This window comes from Pogona vitticeps, chromosome 10, assembly GCF_051106095.1.
Source record: "Pogona vitticeps strain Pit_001003342236 chromosome 10, PviZW2.1, whole genome shotgun sequence".
In the NCBI taxonomy this organism is placed as follows: Eukaryota; Metazoa; Chordata; class Lepidosauria; order Squamata; family Agamidae; genus Pogona; species Pogona vitticeps.
The window spans coordinates 2,437,961-2,454,160 of record NC_135792.1 but is presented as its reverse complement, the minus strand read 5'-3'; the positions used below and the strand labels follow the sequence as shown (position 1 = coordinate 2,454,160).

Sequence of the window (16,200 nt, the reverse complement as noted above, 5' to 3'; positions counted from 1 at the left end):
CCCAAGACCGCTCTTCATGTTTCCAAGTTCACGACCTTCGTGGGGGGCTCCGTCTGAATGCCTCCGACGGGGCCAGAAAATGAGCACCCGCACAACAGCCACGTCACAGTCAGGTGGACGCCAGAGGTTGCCGGAAGCAGGTGGGAAAGGGCCCAGAGAAGCCGCTCTCCTTTAGGCCTCCCCGGGAGGTGGTCTGAAAGGACATCTGGCCAGTAAGATCTGGGGTCAAGTGGAGCTTCTGCCACGTGCCCTTCAGGTGCCCTGGGGCGGCCCTGGGGTGATGGCGGCTCAGTACTAGCCAACGTGGCCAAGACAAAAAAGGAAGCGACAGCCCTGGCAACCGGTGCGCCCGTCACGGCCAAGAAGGCACCCACCTCTTGGCTGGAGGCAATGAATTTCTGCCGGAGAAGGTTGACCTCGTTCTGCAGCTCTTCCCTCTACAAAAGAAGGTCCCAGGGAAGGAACGGCGTCAGCGGCTGCCCGAGGAGGGCACGACCCGCCTGCACCCAGCACCAGCTTCCCCCGCACACCCACCTCCTCTGTCAAGCGGTGGCCTTTTTCTTCGAGGGAAGCCAGCTCCACCTTCATCACCACCAGCTCCTCCTCTTTTTCTGCCAGGGCCAGCTTGGCAGCCTGGTGCTCCTTCTGCCAGTGCCACGCTTGGCCACTGAGGTGGCTCAGCCTCTCCTTTGTGGCACAGGCCTGTCGAGAGAGAGAGAGAGAGAGGCCCATGAGGCCGGGCGGGGCTTTGCCAAGTCGGCCAGCTACAAGCCCAGCCGGGAAGACTTACCTCCTGCTTCCTCTCCCTCTGCAGGGCCACCAGCTGCCGCTCCTGCTCCTGGGCCCCGGCCAGCTCTTCCTCCAGGCGGGCCACCGTGCGCTGGGTGAGCCGCAGCTCGGCCTGCAGGCAGGATGTCTCCTGCGTCTTCTGCTCCAGCTACCAAGACATGAGAGGGAAGTCAGAAGTCACGCCGGCGGTGCGGGGGATCCTCCACCTCACCCACCCAAGCCGCCTGGCACGCGGCTGGGCCCTACCTTCCCCAGGGCTTCCCTCTGGCTGGCCTGGCAGGAGGCCACCTCTTCCTGGAGCCGCCGGGCGATGGCCTCGGCGGCCGAGAGGGTCTGCTGGCTCTGGTGCTCTCTTTCCTGGACCGCCCGGAACTCGCTGCGCAGCTGGGACGCGGCTGCCTCCTGCTGCAGCACCTGCGGGGGAAGGGACCACACTGGCGCTGGGCTCACTCCGCAGCCCAGCAAGCGAAAGGCCCGGGAGAGGGTTTCGTTCATTCGTTCGTTCATTCGTTGGGCTCACCTGGGCTGTCTGCTGCTGCAGCTGCCGCTGGGCCTGCCCCAGGTTGGCCTGCAGGGCCTCCAGCTCCCGGGCGTGCTGCTTCCGTTGCTCCTGCAGGGCTCGGTTCTCCGCTTCCCGCTCCGCCAGGGACGTCTGCAGGCTGTGACTTTTCCGCTCCTCTTCCTGTAACTGGAGAGAAAACGTGGGCAGTGCAGCCTCTCTGTGAGGACTCGGGCCCTCGCCTTCCCTCCCCTGGGCCGCCCTGCCTGCCTCCCAGCCGGCCGGCCAACCAGCCTCTCAGCTCACCCTGCACCGACAGCTTTCCAGCTGGTGCTGCAGCTCCTGGTGCTCCCGTGCCAGCCGGCTCTCCCGCTCCTGGACCTGCTGCCGCTCCCGCTGCCACGCCTCTTCCTGGCGCCTCTGCTGGCTCGCCTCCGCACGCAGGGCCTCCAGCGTGGATTCCTGCCCCTGCACCTGAGAGGACACCACACATGAATGCACACGAGGGTGACCCTGGCGGCAGCTCCTTCCCCTCCCCGAGCGCTCCCCCCCCGACGCCAGCTTCCCCCTACCTGCTGCTGCAGCTGCTGGAGACCCGCCCGGCTGCCCTCCAGTTTCCGCTCGAGCCGGGCGGCTGCCTGCTGGTGCTGCCGAGCCTCCTCCTTGGCGTCCTGGTGCTGCTGCCTGGACTCTCTCAGCGCCTCGGTGAGCTGCTCCAGCAGATCCCTGGAAGAGGCGGCAGGAGGGAGATGATGACCCCCCTCCCTCCCTCCCAGGCACCCTTCCCCCCCCCCTCCCCCAGCAAGGCTCACTTGGGATCCTCCTGTGGTCCTCACAACCCCCTGGCAGGTACCGTTTCTCCTCCAGCTCTGCTTCGGCCGCAGAGAGTCTCTCGTGAAGAAGCTGGACCTCGGCCTCCAGGCGGCGGCCCTCCTGCGCGCGGTGAGCGTCTTCGGCAACGCGCTCTTCCAGCTGCTCCTGGGCCGAGTGCAGGCGGCTCTGGGCCAGCAGCCGCTGCTCTTCCTGCTCGGCCAGTTCCCGGGCTGGTCGGAGGGAAGGAAGGGAGCAGGGGAGCAAAGGCCTCCTTTCGGGGCTTTCAAGAGCAGGCGGGCGGGCGGGCTGGGCAACGAGGAAAGGGGCCCAAGGAGGTGGGGGGGAGAGTGCGCTGGGCCCTGAGTCCACTCAAGTCTCCCCTGAGTCACTGACTGGGTCACAGCCAAAAGATCAACACGGCAGCGCCGGGTTTCCCTTGCCAGGTGGGCCACCTTAGGGACCGTCAGGCAATGACGGCAGGAGAATAAGCACACACACACACTCCTGTTTCTGTGTGTGTGCTCATTATCCCATGAGGGGAGCTCATGTGCTTCCACCTTTGCTGGGGCCCTTGGGTGTCTGGATCTTGCCTGTTTCACCACCTGGCGCCTAATGCTACAACGTGGACCCTCTGCCTCTTGCTAAGCAGCCCCTGTGAAGGAAGCCTCCACCCTTGCATGCTGACGCTTCCCCCAAGGTTGGCTCTGGTCTGCTGGGAGGAGGAGAGGTGGAGGGGTCCGTAGTGTGCGTGTGGCAGAGACCGCAGAGGGCCCTGCCCCAGGGTGCTTCCCCCCCTTTCCCCAAAGCCCTGCCTCCCCTTCGCGATGGACTCACCCACTTGCTGACGCTGCTCCTGGCTCGTGCGCAGGTCCTCCCGCAGCGCCTCCGCCTCGACACGCAGAGCGGCCATCTCTGCCCGGCTCTTCTCCAGCTCCTGCTGCACCTCCTGCAAACGGGCGGCCAGGCGATGGGCCTGGGCCTGGTGCCGCTCGGCCTCCTGTCCCTTCTCCTGCAGGGCACGCTGGGCGTGTGCCGCCTTGGCCTGGGATCTGCGCAGGAGCTGGTCCCGCTTCTGGATCTCCTGTGGAAGGGAAAGAGGGCTGGCGTGAGGGCCAGAGGGCCCCGCCCCAGCTGGACGCCTTGCGCAGGCCAGGCCGACGGGCTCACCTGCTCCTTCTCGGCCCAGGACTGGCGGCTCTGCTCAAGTTCCAGCCCCAGCTGCTTTGCCTGCTGCTCCAGGGCGGCGGCCGCCAGTTGCTGCCTCTCCCTCTGAGCGGCTGCCTCCTCCTGCAGGGTCTGCACCCTCCGCTCCAGCTGAGTCGCGCCTGAAACAAGGAGAGCCTGCAGTAGGGCAAGGACCCGCTGGCAGAGCCTCCTCCAGGCAGCGGAGGGACCCGGGGGCAGGGGGCTGAGCGACTCTGTCCTGCCCTACCTTTCCTGGCGCTGGTCTCCTGCTCCATCACTCTCGCCAGCTCCGCTTTCAAGTCCTGCAACAGCTCCTGGTACTCCTCGGCCTTCCGCCGATGCTCGGCGCTCTCCTCCTCCGCTTGCGCCAGCTTCTGGGCAGACCAAAGAGAGCCACCGTTTCCTTTCGACCCTGGCCGTCGTGCTCCCGGGCCACTCTGGCTACCGAGGACCGATGGGCTCCATGGCCTCAAAGCGGTGGTGCTTTACCTGCCTCAGAGCCTCTGCGTAGTCCAGCTGGTTTTCGTAGCTACTGTTGGAGCAGCTGTGAGTGGCCTTGTAGGTGGCGAAGTCTCGGCGCAGGGCAGCCAGTTCTTCCTCTCGCTCTAGGAGCTGAAGAGACACCGCCTGTCACTCTGCCATGGAAAGGACAGGACCCCCCACCCTTGGACCACCGCCACCGCCTGTGGCCTTGCCCGCCTCACCTCGAGGTGGCCGGAGGCTAGCTGCTTCTGCAGCTCCTGGACGGTCTCCTGGCAGCGGCCGCTGAGGCGCTGGGCCTGGCTCAGCTCCTGCTGGGCCTCCCGCAGCTCCCGGGCCAGCTCTCCCGCCACATGCTCCGCGTGCAGCTTCAAGGCAGCCTCCTCTTTCTCCCTGGCCTGTGCGAGAGAAGGCTCAGTTTCCAGCCTCCTGATCCTCCTTGTCACCCTCCTCTGAACTTGTTCCAACTTGTAAGCATCCTTCTTGAAGTGCCGTGTCCAGAACTGGACACAAGACTCAAGGGGAGGCCTCGCCAGGGCTGAATAGAGGGGGACTAGCACCTCATTGGATTTGGAAACTAGACTTCTATTAATGCAGCGGAAAAGAACATTAGCCCTTTTTGTAGCCACATCACCCTGTTGGCGCATATTTAGCTTGTGATCTATGACAATTCCAAGGTCCTTCTTGCTCATAGTTTTGCTGAGCCAAGTCTCCTCCATCCTGTAACTGTGCAATTGGTTTCTTTTTCTGAGGTGCAGGACTTGGCACTTATCCCTGCTGAAATTCATTCTGATACTTTCGGCCCAGTTCTCCATCCTATCAAGGTCATTTTGAATTTTGTTTCTGTCTTCTAGGGTATTAGCTATTCCACCCAATTTGGTATCATCCGCAAATCTGACAAGCATTCCCTGTACTCCCTCATCCAAGTCATTAATAAATGAATGAAGAACACCGGACCCAGGACTGAGCCTTGAGGTACCCTACTTGTTACCTCCTCCCACTTAGAGAAGGACCCATTAATCCTCGCTCTCTGAGTACAATTCTGTAGCCAATGGTGTAACCATCTGACCCTCGATCTATCCGGCCCACACCTAGTTAGCTTGCTGATCAGGACATCATGGGGCACTTTGTCAAAAGCTTTGCTGAAGTCAAGATATATTACATCTAGAGCATTCCCTCTGTCTATCAGGGAGGTGACCTGATGAAAAAATGGGATCAAATTAGTATGGCAAGATTTGTTCTTGATAAATCCGTGTTGGCTTCTAGTTGTTACTGCACTCTCTTCTAGGTGCTTGCACAATGACCGCTTTACGATCTGTTCCAGAATTTTGCCTGATTGGCCTGTAGTTCCCAGGTTCCTCTTTTTTGCTCTTTTTGAAGGCAGGGACAGCATTGGCTCTCCTCCAATCCCCTGACACCTCATCCGTTTCCCATGATTTCAAGAAAAGAATGGATAGTGGTTCTGATTGTTCTTCAGCCAGTTCTTCCAGTACTCTCGGATGCCGTTCATCCAGCCCTGGAGATTTGAACTCGTTCAAGGTGGTGAGGCATTCCTTGACTATATGTTTATCCATCTCCAGCTGCGATCCTGCCCCCCTCCCCACTTGCACTTCCCATTTATTTGGAAGTTCATCGTCTGCCTCATGGGAAAAAACGGAGCTAAAACAGGAACGGAGCCCCTCTGCCTTTTCTTTGTCCTCCGTTCTCCTTTTCCCCTCTCCTTTGCGGAAGTGCCTCCCAAGCCAAAGTGTTACTCACTTAACCTGCCAAAAGCGAACAGTCGGGAGAAGGGCAATTCCTGTGCCTCCCGCCGACGGGGAGCACAACTCCAACCCAAGAGAGGAGGGGGCCTCGCTGCTTGTGAAGGGCTGCTTGCCTTCCTCGGGGGCGACCCTTTTACTGACTTTGGTGAAGGCCACTGTGCTGTCGAATCACAACCCCCTTTGGACCAGACAGTGCTTTTTGCTTTGGTCTGCTGCAAAATCAGTCGTTTCTCTTTTCGCTTACCCCCCCGCCCCCACTTGTCAGAGGCTAACTGGGCTCAGCTGACAGCCGTTCAGAACCTTCTTTTTAAAGTTCCCCACACCATCTCCCTTTCCCTTCTGAGGGACAGGACACCCCTGTTGGTTTGTTTTTTCCCCACCAGCTCTAAAACTCTGGAAACGTTGAGACCTGGGCTGGGAGAGGAAGGACACCCACCTGGTCGGCGAGCTCCTCCTGCAGGCGGCGCAGCTGGTCCTCGAGCTCCCCGCCTCGGGCCAAGGAGGCCTGGTACTTCTGCCGGTAGAGATCCAGGCTGATCTCCAGGAGGCTGGCCTTCCTCTCGGCCTGGCCCAGGCACTCCTGCAGGTGCTGCTCCCGCTCGCGCTGGCAAGAGAGCGCCACCTCCTGCTTCTGGGTCACCTCCTCGTAGTAGAAGAGCTGCAGGAGAGGCAATGCATGAACACAGAGAACTAGCCGGGCGTCCCTGGGTGGTGGGTGGGGGGGGGGTGGAGGCTTTCTGCTGGCGGGCCTGGCAGCCGGGCTGCTTGCCGCCCTCACCTGGTCCTTGAGGATCTGGCACTGGCGGAGCAGCCGGCCCGTCGCCTCCAGGCCCTCCCGCTCCCAGGTGCCCTCGCGGGCCTCCAGCCGGAGGAGGTGGTCCCGGTGGCGCTCCTTGCAGAGGTCCAGCTCCTGCTGAAGCTGCTCCAGCCGCTCCTGCAGGTCCTCCCTTTCGGCCTGGCGGGCCGGACAGCCGGATCCCCCCTCGCCCGGCAGCGGCTCCAGCAGGGCGCCAGGGCTCAGACTCTGCAAACAGAAGAGCCCAGCCCAGCCCAAGGGTGAGGGCAGAGCAAGAGAGAGAGAGCGCACGCGCAGGGTTCCTGCACCGTCTGTCAGAGCGCCACTTCCCCTGCCAAGGGGCTCGTATCTCTCACGGGGGGCGGGAGGGAAGCCACAGGGAAGAGTTTGCCTCCCCTCCCTGGGTTCAGGGAGAGGGGGCGCCCTCCCTTCTTGTAGCCCTCCAGTTAGGCATCCACAGTTCCAGCAGGAATCTTGGGGGGCAGGGGAGATGAGCGGTTCACCTGGCTTGAGCCGGGAGCCTGCCTTGCCAAGGAGAAGCGGGAGAGGGACCGCACGGAGGGGAGCCCCCGAGGAAGGCGGCGTGCTCCGGGAGGCTGACCTGCCTGAGAGAGGCCTCCTTATCCAGCTGGAGCTGGCGGGGGACGCGCGTCTGCTCTACCATGCTTGCCTCCTGCTCCTGGCGAGATGTCTGCAGGGCCTTCAGTTCAGCCTGCCGGGGATGGCGCTGGGCCCGGAGGCCGTTCCCTTCTGCTGCCTTCCCTGCAAGCTGCGGCCGGCAAAGCAAGACGGGGCATCTTGCCAAGTGGCCGGAGAGTCCAGGCCCTCGGCCCCACCCCCACTCCGCCTAGCCTCCTGCCACTGGAACGTGTGGGCCGCTCCTCCTTCCTCGTGAGGCCGGCGGTCAAGGCCTCCTGACTCCTACCCCTCCGCCTGACGCCGGAGGCATCTCCTGAAAGGAAGGTCCCCGGTGGGGGCAGGCTGGCTTCTGGGACAGACGCTGCTGCTGACCGCCGGGCAGAGGCCACCACCCTTCCCTCGCCCACCCCAGGGAAAGGAGGCCCGTCTGACTGACTGCCTCTAGGAAAGGGAGCCACGGACCCGGAAGGGTCGCTTGGCTCAGCCTCAGAAGCCCCCTTCGGGAGCGTCAGGGAAGGCAGAGCCCTGTGGCCCTCTGGGACCAAAGCCCCATATCCTCAGCTCCGCTCTGGCCACAGACCCCCGACCCGCCCCCGCCGCCCTGTCCCGGCCTGGAGAGGTCACCTGTCTGTCTGTCTGTCTGTCTGAGGACCGCTCTTGGCCCTCCCCCCCACCTCTCATGCAGGGACGGCCCCGGGTGGGAGGGGATGGGGGGAGGACCGTGGCGTAAGTGGAGAGGTCGGCCTTTTGGGGGGGGCTACCTTTATAGGACCTGGTCAAGGAGGCTGTCGGTCCCCCCAAACGTCACCTCATCCTTCCCTTGTGCCTGGGCTTCCGCCGCAGCTTTCAAGCCTCCTCGGGGCTCTGCAATGGCCTCATCCTGGACGCCCACCTGGGAAAAGGGCTGTGTGAGAACCTGCCCGGCCCGAGGGCTGCGGGGATTCCAGAGATAATGCCCAGAACTCAGAATCCCCTCGGCGGCCGCATTCTCTCTCTCTCCCTGGCAGGAAGGAGGAGGAGGAGGAGGAGGGAGGCGTGGGAGAGCCCGTCCCCTCCCAGCCGGCGGCAGCCAGTGTGCTGGCCTTTTGCCAGGAGGTCTCATCCCGTGGTCTTAGTGCAGCCACGTCCGGTGCCAGCCACTCGGGCTCAGCATGTCCTTGAGATAGCTGCCTCCAGCATCGAGATGGCGCCTCTCGGGCAGCCTAGTCCTCGGCCGGCCTCCTCTTTGCTCTCCGGCAGCTGCCTCTGAGAGGGGACACGTCCCGGTGAGACGCCGCGGAAGGAGGCCCAGGAAGAGACCCCCCGCCCCTGCCCTCCTTCCCAGGTGCCAGAGACTCCTACCCTGCGGAGGACCTTTCTTCCCCCGGGTGAGACCTCCAGCCCTGCCCTGCCCTCTCCGGGGCCGAGGCCGGTGGCAGCAGCACCCTCCTCTAGCCACGCAGGCCCCCTCCCTCTCTCGCCCACACCTGCTCAGGCAGGTGGGAGCCCTGCTCGGCTCCGCTCCACAAAGCATCCCCCAGGCCATGCCACTCTCACGGCCGCCCTCCTCGCTGCCCTCGGCTCTGGCGGCCCCCTTCAGAGGCAGCGAGACCGCTGCCCTCCAGGCCTGGAAGAGAAGGGTCGGGGGGGAGAACACCCCTGGGGCCGCCCGTCCCCCAGCCCGGTCCACCCCACAGCGTGCCCAAAGACAGGCAGGAGGAGGGCTGGGACACCACCCCCGGGGCTGTTCGTACTTGCTCTTGCGCGCTCTGCAAGCGCTCCAGGGGCTCTTGGGCTTGGCCTTCTGACTGCCGGACGAGCCCTGCTTGCTCGGCCCTCGGCTGCTGCCTGTGGCTGTCCCGCTCCCAGAGCCCGTGCAGAGCCTCCCTCTGCTCCACAACCTGGAAAGCAAGAGGAGAGACGGATGGTGAGGAGGGCCCTTCCTGGCTCTTGCCCTCCCCTGGGCCTTTCCCTGCAACAGGGAGAGACCTGAAAATGGGGTCCCTCCGCCCCACCACCCTGGAGCGCAAAGGGGCTGACACCTCCTCTGGGAGCCGCTGCCCCCCTTGACCTTTGGGAGTCCACAGGGCAGAGCAAGGCACCACCCAGCACAGTGCGCGGCTCTCCTTCAAAGGCAGCCACAGCCAGCCAGGCCCTCCATGCACCGCTGCCTTCGCAGAACAAGCCCCTGACCGTGAGGATCTCATCCCTCCCTCCACCGCCAGCACCGGGCCCAGCCAGAGATCAATAGCGTTGAGACAGCCAAAGAGATCCCTTTCGCTCCTGAAGCACCCGATCCATACGAGCCACTCTACTCCCCTGAGCACGCACGGAGGCGCAAGCGCCCAAGGACTGGGGCCTGAAGGGCGGAAGGGGCCACTAGCCATTCCCTCGGAGCCCAAACTCTCCCCAGCACGAAGAATCCCCAACAGGAAATGGATCGGTGAGACCCCCCCCCCGAGCGCCAGCCCCAAGGGCCAAGTGGGAGAGGGGGCGCCTTCCCCTATGACCAGCTGGCCTTGGCACACCTGCCATGGCTCCCGTCCCCCAAATAGGCAAAAAGCTGGAGAGGAGAATCCCGCCTCTTGTTAATTGCCACTTTCACGCTATTCTTTTTGAGCCTGCGCTAATTGAAATTAAGCAGCTGCCACCTTCTGCCTGCGACAAAAGCCATTTCTTTTCGGCTTCCCTGTGATTTAATGAAGACGGACAGGCGGCGAGGAAACCACCACAGGTCCTCCGGAGGCCGCCCTTCCCCGGCAGGGCATGCGAGGGGGCGCCCAGCTAGGCGGAGCGAGGAGGCCAGGCGGGGGCCCCCGAAGGGCCCCTCTGTCGGTGGCTGCCAGCCTTGGGCGTCAGGGACCCCACTGTGGCCTCCAAGCCGCTGGCCTTCTCCCCACCTCTTCCTCAGCAGGGAAGGGCCGACCCACCGATCCCGAACGGTCCTGCTGGCCGCAGGTGACCGCACGGCTCCCTTAGGATACATTTCCTGGAAAAATGTCAGCATGGTCTGGAATGATGCTGTAGATGGCGGTGAGCAAAACAGATCCCTGGGGCCCCCTCTGCATTGAAAGAGAGAGATGGGGAGGAGGTGCCCAGGAAAAAGAAACACCCCCCAAAAAACCTAGGAAGGGCACAGAGAATGTCTCCTTTGAAAAAGACTCCAGGGCCTCCCTTGCAGAGCTCATACTGAATGTTCGTTTTTCAAACATTTGGGGATTTTGCTGTTTTGAATGTTAAGCAATCCCTGCGGATCCTGGAGGGTCTCATGGGCAGAAAATGGTCCCTGGCACCCCTGGCGCCGCTTGCCACTCCGGTGCACACCTCCCTCGGTGGTTCCAGGGAGAGCGGGCGGTGAGAGCAGACACTGCCCCCCCTGCAATTTCTTGGGGTTCCCCTCAGCCTCCAAAGGAGGAGCACGGCTGCTCGGCACGCCCTCTGCAGCTCCCTCCGGGTTTAACTGGGGAACCACGAGGCGAGCTGTTCTTTTGCCTCTTTCTAGTGCCAAGCCATGCCCGCTGCCAACGCTCCTCTGGCACCCGAGGTGTGCAAAACACGGAGAAGATGCCTCCAGGAGGGCATTCCAGGCAGGCCCTCCGCGCTGCACAGAGAGAGGGTTCCTCTTCACCAGAGAGCGATGAGCTAATTCGGCCAAAGAGTTCGCCTACTTCCGGAAACCACGGGGCAAGCAACAGAAGGGCCCAGCTGGGGTCTGGAGTCTGTCCCCCCCCCCGTCCCTCTCTCACAGGAGGGCAAAGTGGGAGCAGGGCGCCGGCACACCGGTCTTCCCTCGGCCTGCCGGGCGGACCTTCCCTTTTGCAAAGTCACAGCGGCCCCGGCCTCCAGCGGCGCCAGCTCAGCACCTGGGAATAGGCGTCCTGAAGCGGGAGCCCAGGCCCTCATTAACACCCGCCTCCAACATCATTAAGATGTTTCCAAGAAAATTAATTGAGAGACTCATTAAAAATAAATTAAGAAAAATGTGTTGCAGAGTGCCTGCTCGGAGCTCGTAAATCACCCCTCGCAGCTCCGGGCTGCTGTGCAGACAATTAATGCTGGCCAATTTGTTTTATCCTGACCGCGAAAATTAGAAAGCAGACGTGGAGATTAGATTAGGGGTGTCTGTCGAGCGGAACTCGGAGTGCATATTTTAGAATATAAAATGGAAATGAAGAAAACGACAAAGGCCAGGGAGATTTCAGTCACAGAGTTTTCAAGACAGGCTGGGCCAAGATGAAGAACGGCTGGCATAGGGCCGGCAACACCCCAGCCAGGAGCAGGAAAGGCCAGAGAGGCTCGTGGTCAATGGGGCCACCTCCGTGACTCAGGTCTCGGGCCAGCAGGCCCACACCTGCCGGCTATGGGCACAGGAGGCATTCGGTGCACACTGCTCTGTCTCTCTCCCAGCGCCCGTGGGCACCGCTTCCCAGCCGCTCTAGAAAGCAAGCCCGGGAGGCCGCCCGCTGGGGGTCACGAGAGCCCCGCTGGACCAGCCCCAAATCTTGCCATGCTCCACATGGCAGGCCGCAGCAGCAGAGAGCAAAGGGCCTGGTTTGGAGCCGGGGCAGAGAGAGGGGGTGGTGGTGGGGGGGATGACCACGGAGAAGCCAAGAGGAACCATTTTGGGTCCAAGGAAAAGGAAGGGATGACAGACCCACATCAGGACGCGAGACCCAGGAAGTGAGGTGGGAAGTGAGGGAGGAAAAAGAAAGACAAACGGGAAATGTTCATCCAACGAATGAACGAGATCCTTGGACTCTGAGGGCATTCACCTATTTGTTGGGGTGGGTGGGAGAGTGCTGGGGGTGGCTAGACTCTCCCCTCTTTTTAAAACCAGGCAGATTGGCAGAGGGATTCACGAGGAAGCAGCCTAACGTTTCCTAAATGCTCGCCTGGGGTAGACCAGGGTCCCCCGACCCCCCCAACACCCCCTTGCAGAAACGGGAAGAATCCGTTGGGTTGACCTCTGAAAACAGGTGGCCTGCACAGGAAGCCTTTGGGACAGAAGGGGCTTGAGAGGAGGAGGAGGAGTGCGTTGGCCAACCTCCCGGGGCTTCAGCTTCTGGCCTGCCCCCGTCTCGAGGGGCTAATAGCCCTGGGGGTGGGGATGGGGGCTGGGGTTTTCCAGCAGCATCTGAACATCCTTCGCTGGGGCCTCCGAGGCCGGCCTGCAGTTCTGGAGGAGGACAGCAGGGGGCTCCCCCAGCCTTTGCATCCCTCCGTCTTGCATGCCGCCCCCCCCCCCGTCCCCTCGCCGTATAATTCCAAAATGGCAGCTTTTTGAAAATTCACCTTGATTATCAGACATTAGAAGTGACTCATCCCGCAGTGACTGTCTGGCAGAGCGATGGGATCAGACAGCAGACAATGAGGGACGGGACGCATTAACAGTGTCTCTTCCAGAGCCCTCAGAAATACCTTTGTTCTGTCAAAGATCCCAGCCGTTTGCTGGCTGTGCTTCTCTTGAAGGACAGGATTCAAAACACCCACCCACACACAGAGGCTGATGCCTCTCCACACACACACACACACACACACACACACAGAGACACAGACACAGACACACACACACACACACACACACACACACACACACACACACACACACACACATGGGGACACCGTGGGGAGGGAGGCAGGGAGACGGGCAGACCCACTGCGGCCGCCCTAGACCATGGGAAATTCAGCCGCCGACAGGGGCCAAAGGAAGGAAAGCCTTTATGGCGGCTCCTGCACCAACCTGAGGGCCGGATCCCCACCGGATGGGATGCAAGAGCAGAGAGGAAGCCTTGTTGGGGCTCTGCAGCGCGTTCCACGCTTGGTGTGGATTTCCCTGAAAACCCAGCGGAAGGCGGGCCTCCCGGTCATCCCCTCCAGGACTTCTCTGGCCAGCGAACGGGGGCTCCCGGCAGGCGCAAACCCTTTGGTCCTCCCTCAGCTACGACTCCGAGGCGCTCCCGGGCACAGCCCAACCATCCGGGTGCCACAGTCTAGAGCCACGCGCCTTGCCTGCCTCGTGGGGCTAAGCCTCAACAGACCCCTTCGCTGCGGGAGGGAAAGGGGGCAAATGGAGGTGGGGAGCCTCCTTCCGCCCCACACAACGGGATCCCAAACCGCTCCTTTTGCCCCCTTGCCCAGAGGCCGACCTCCCAGTCCGAGGGCCCAAGTATAGGCGTCCAGCAACAAGAACCAGAGCGGACACCCTTCCTGGAAAAGCACAGCCCAACCCTTGCCCCCCCCCCCGCCTCTGCTTTGAGGGCACAGCCTGGCTGTAGAGGGGGAAAGTTTCCCTAGCAGGGAGGGAAGTAGGCCAGCCCCAAGACCTGGAAATCAGGTAGAAGGGAGGGGAGGGGAGAGCAGAGCAAAGCAGAGCAGATGAAGCCATTGCTGGCTGTACTCCCTGACCAGTGGCATCTTTTCTTCTAAAAGAGGGACCATCTCTCTGCCGTATAGAGACACACAAGACACACACACACACACACACACACACACACACACACACACACACAGAGAGAGAGAGAGAGAGAGAGAGAGAGAGAGAGAGAGAGAGAAGGCAGAATCCCCCAGCCTCTCCGAACCCCCTTCCGTTCCTCAGTACCTCTGAAAGAGCCAGTCTGTATTTGCTCCTCAGGGCCACCGTCTCCGTCGGGGCTACCACCAGCTGAACCATGGCTCCTTCCGCCTGGAAGACAAGACCAGACCAGCTGCTGGCAGGAAAGCCACAGGGCCATCAGGAGAAACCTTGGGACAAGGCAGACGGGGTGTGTGTGGAAGAAAAGCCAGGGGAAGCCGAGTCTCTCTCTCCGATTCCTCGGGACCTCCTCTGCCATTCCCAACGATGCCCCTCCATCACAAAGTCACGGCTGTCTTTATAGCTGTGTTCCTTTTGGCTTCCACCGTTCTGTTCAAAGCCAATATTAAAGGCACCACCCGGGTGCACTTTCCTGGTTACTACAGGGAGCCGCAGAAATAGGAAGGAGGCAAACGCAGGTCAAAGCCAGACTCAGACGTTGCTGCATTATTTGCTAGTTACAAATATGTGCTTTACCCCTGACAGTGGCTTGATCAGAAGAGTGGAAGGCATCAAGAAAAAAAATCATTCCTTTAATTTAAAAAAGGGGGCAGGAACCTATCGTGCGGACTCTCCCAGGTATATTGCTGGAAAGCACTCGGAAGTTATATTACATGCACAGGAAGAACAAGCCTTGCTGAGGGAGAATCAACATGGCCTCTGCAAAAATGAAGACGGATTGCTCCCGTCAACCTGTTCTGAACACAGGCAGGGGGGGATAACACGAATCCTTGATTACACCCTGTATAATTTTTCAAGAGCCTCTGACAAAGTCATTCACCAAGCTGTTTGCATCGAACAGAAGCTGATTAAAAAACCCCAAAGCACAGGGAAGGAGCAGAACTCTGCCTCTTCAACACAGAGGGAATGAAACCACAAAATCCCCGAGCAATTTAGACCGGGACTGGAGCTGTCTAGCATTCATCAGCTATCTGAGTCAGCAAGGAGGAGCGAAGCAGAGGGGTTTGTAAAGGGCGTCCAATTATTCACCACGAAGCCCCAAACAGACTGGGCAAGGCGCCAGCCGTTTAGGATCATCGCCAAGGAAAATCAGAAGGTTACACTCGGGGAACCCCAATGGAACGAGAAATCATGGGGTCGGGGTGGGGTGGGGTCTAAACTGCCAACCCAGGAACAAGATCCTGACATTCCAGCAGGAAGCTCCCAAAATATGCTGCACCAGTGGAAACAACAGCTTCCGTCTGTGTGAGGGAGTCCTAGGAAAGCGAGGGAACACAGAGAGCCAGGAACATGAACAGCTGCAGGGCTTCTAGACTGTGGTCACCTTTGGAAACCAGGGGGTGACTCACGTCCTCTCCTCTTTAAAAGGGAGCAGTAGAGCAGCAAAGGGGGGGAGGCAGGACAGAGCCACAGAAATGGGCAGAGGGTGGAGCGATTCCCGAGGAGGAGGAGGAGGAAGACGTGCAGCCTTTGGGACTCTCCAGCTGAAGAGTGTGCGGGAAAATGAGACCAAAAGTGGCCCTATCCAATTATGGGCAGCCCAGAGGACTGAAAAGGAACTGTTTCCCTCTCTTTGGCCCTTGAGAAGATCTAACGAAGCGGGCGAGCTTGAAGGGTCTGGGCACACGGTGGGGGGGTCCAATTTCACAAGAGCCGTATGTCGGTGGAAGTCACGGCCACCCCTCACGGCAAGCAGGAGGAGGTTCGAGGCCCGTCAAAGCAAGGCTCCCCAGCGGAAGAGGCCCCTTGGCACCTCCCCTCTGCCATTAATGGACCACCAGGAGCATCTTCCACAAGCGGGGCAGCCTCACTGGCCCATCCCTGACTCCGGATACATTATGCGCCAGTTCCTCTATACGCATTCTTGTGGGACCCTGCGGTTTACATCCTTCCGCTGCAGGAAATGACCTGCTGGGCTTCCTGTTCCTTAACGATAAGACTTTTCTTCTTGTCGGCCTGCCACGACAACTCAGGAACCTTTTAAGGAGAGGCTCCATCTTCCAAAAGCCAAACATCCATCTAGGCACCTGCAGCTTCAGCATTTGATCCCTGAGGGGTGAGGGAGGGAGGGCCGACTTCTGCAGAAGCCACACTCACTTCTTTTCAGCAAGCCTTCTACTACTACAACAACTACGTGCTTCATAATTTCATCTTCCATGTTTTCCCCCACTCTTCCCTCGAAGAGTTCAGCTAAATAGCCTGCAATTTCACAGAACCCACTGCATCCTTAAAAAATAAAATAAATACTGGTATCATACTGATCCCTTTCCATTTACAAGGGGCTGAATTTAAAGGCACATTTGTGCTAAGACCCAGGGACAGCGTCCCTTCCCCTCTTATGTTTCTGGTGGCAGAAAATGCTCATGGGGATATCTGGTCTTGCAGGAAGGAAGCCACGGAATATTTGGCAGCACTCAAAGGTCCTCTCAATTCGGACCGCCAGGACAAAAAAGGGCGCCAAGAGCCCCCGCTGAACATCTGGGACGGCAGCCATCAAGGCCCCCCGAGGCTTCTCGAGGTGGGGGAGAGCCAGCCGGAGCCCAGGGCCAGGGTCGGGACCCACACGCGGGTGGAGATGCACTGCTCTGGAGGAACTCGTGTAGGAGAGCAGCCGTGCTGCCCGGGAACCGCCTCCGTCTTCTGAGGCAGCCTTTCCCAGCCAAGGAAAGGGGTTCAGCTCCACCCTGTGACCCATCGGCAGGTTGGAGGACTTCTGGGACGAAGC

At 60.7% G+C, this 16,200-nt stretch overlaps 1 protein-coding gene across 6 annotated transcripts in view; it reads right to left on the bottom strand.

Moving 5' to 3' along the window:
• PMFBP1 (polyamine modulated factor 1 binding protein 1) overlaps positions 1-16,200 on the bottom strand; it is a 57,867-nt gene that overhangs the window by 2,376 nt on the left and 39,291 nt on the right. For 4 of the 6 annotated variants that reach the window (XM_072980762.2, XM_078380436.1, XM_072980764.2 and 1 more), the window contains 19 exons: positions 13,542-13,625; positions 8,698-8,844; positions 7,773-7,856; positions 6,927-7,094; positions 6,308-6,553; positions 5,966-6,187; positions 3,991-4,164; positions 3,776-3,898; positions 3,534-3,660; positions 3,269-3,426; positions 2,936-3,182; positions 2,142-2,331; positions 1,861-2,014; positions 1,595-1,762; positions 1,310-1,477; positions 1,036-1,203; positions 791-937; positions 535-702; positions 375-437 (listed from right to left, as the gene is read on the bottom strand). In XM_072980762.2, coding sequence (XP_072836863.2) covers positions 375-437; positions 535-702; positions 791-937; positions 1,036-1,203; positions 1,310-1,477; positions 1,595-1,762; positions 1,861-2,014; positions 2,142-2,331; positions 2,936-3,182; positions 3,269-3,426; positions 3,534-3,660; positions 3,776-3,898; positions 3,991-4,164; positions 5,966-6,187; positions 6,308-6,553; positions 6,927-7,094; positions 7,773-7,856; positions 8,698-8,844; positions 13,542-13,625 — 3,006 coding nt within the window. Of the gene's footprint in view, positions 1-374; positions 438-534; positions 703-790; positions 938-1,035; positions 1,224-1,309; positions 1,478-1,594; positions 1,763-1,860; positions 2,015-2,141; positions 2,332-2,935; positions 3,183-3,268; positions 3,427-3,533; positions 3,661-3,775; positions 3,899-3,990; positions 4,165-5,965; positions 6,188-6,307; positions 6,554-6,926; positions 7,095-7,772; positions 7,857-8,697; positions 8,845-13,541; positions 13,626-16,200 lie in introns of those variants that run through there. The other 2 variants (XM_078380437.1, XM_078380439.1) reach the window with 2 other exon arrangements.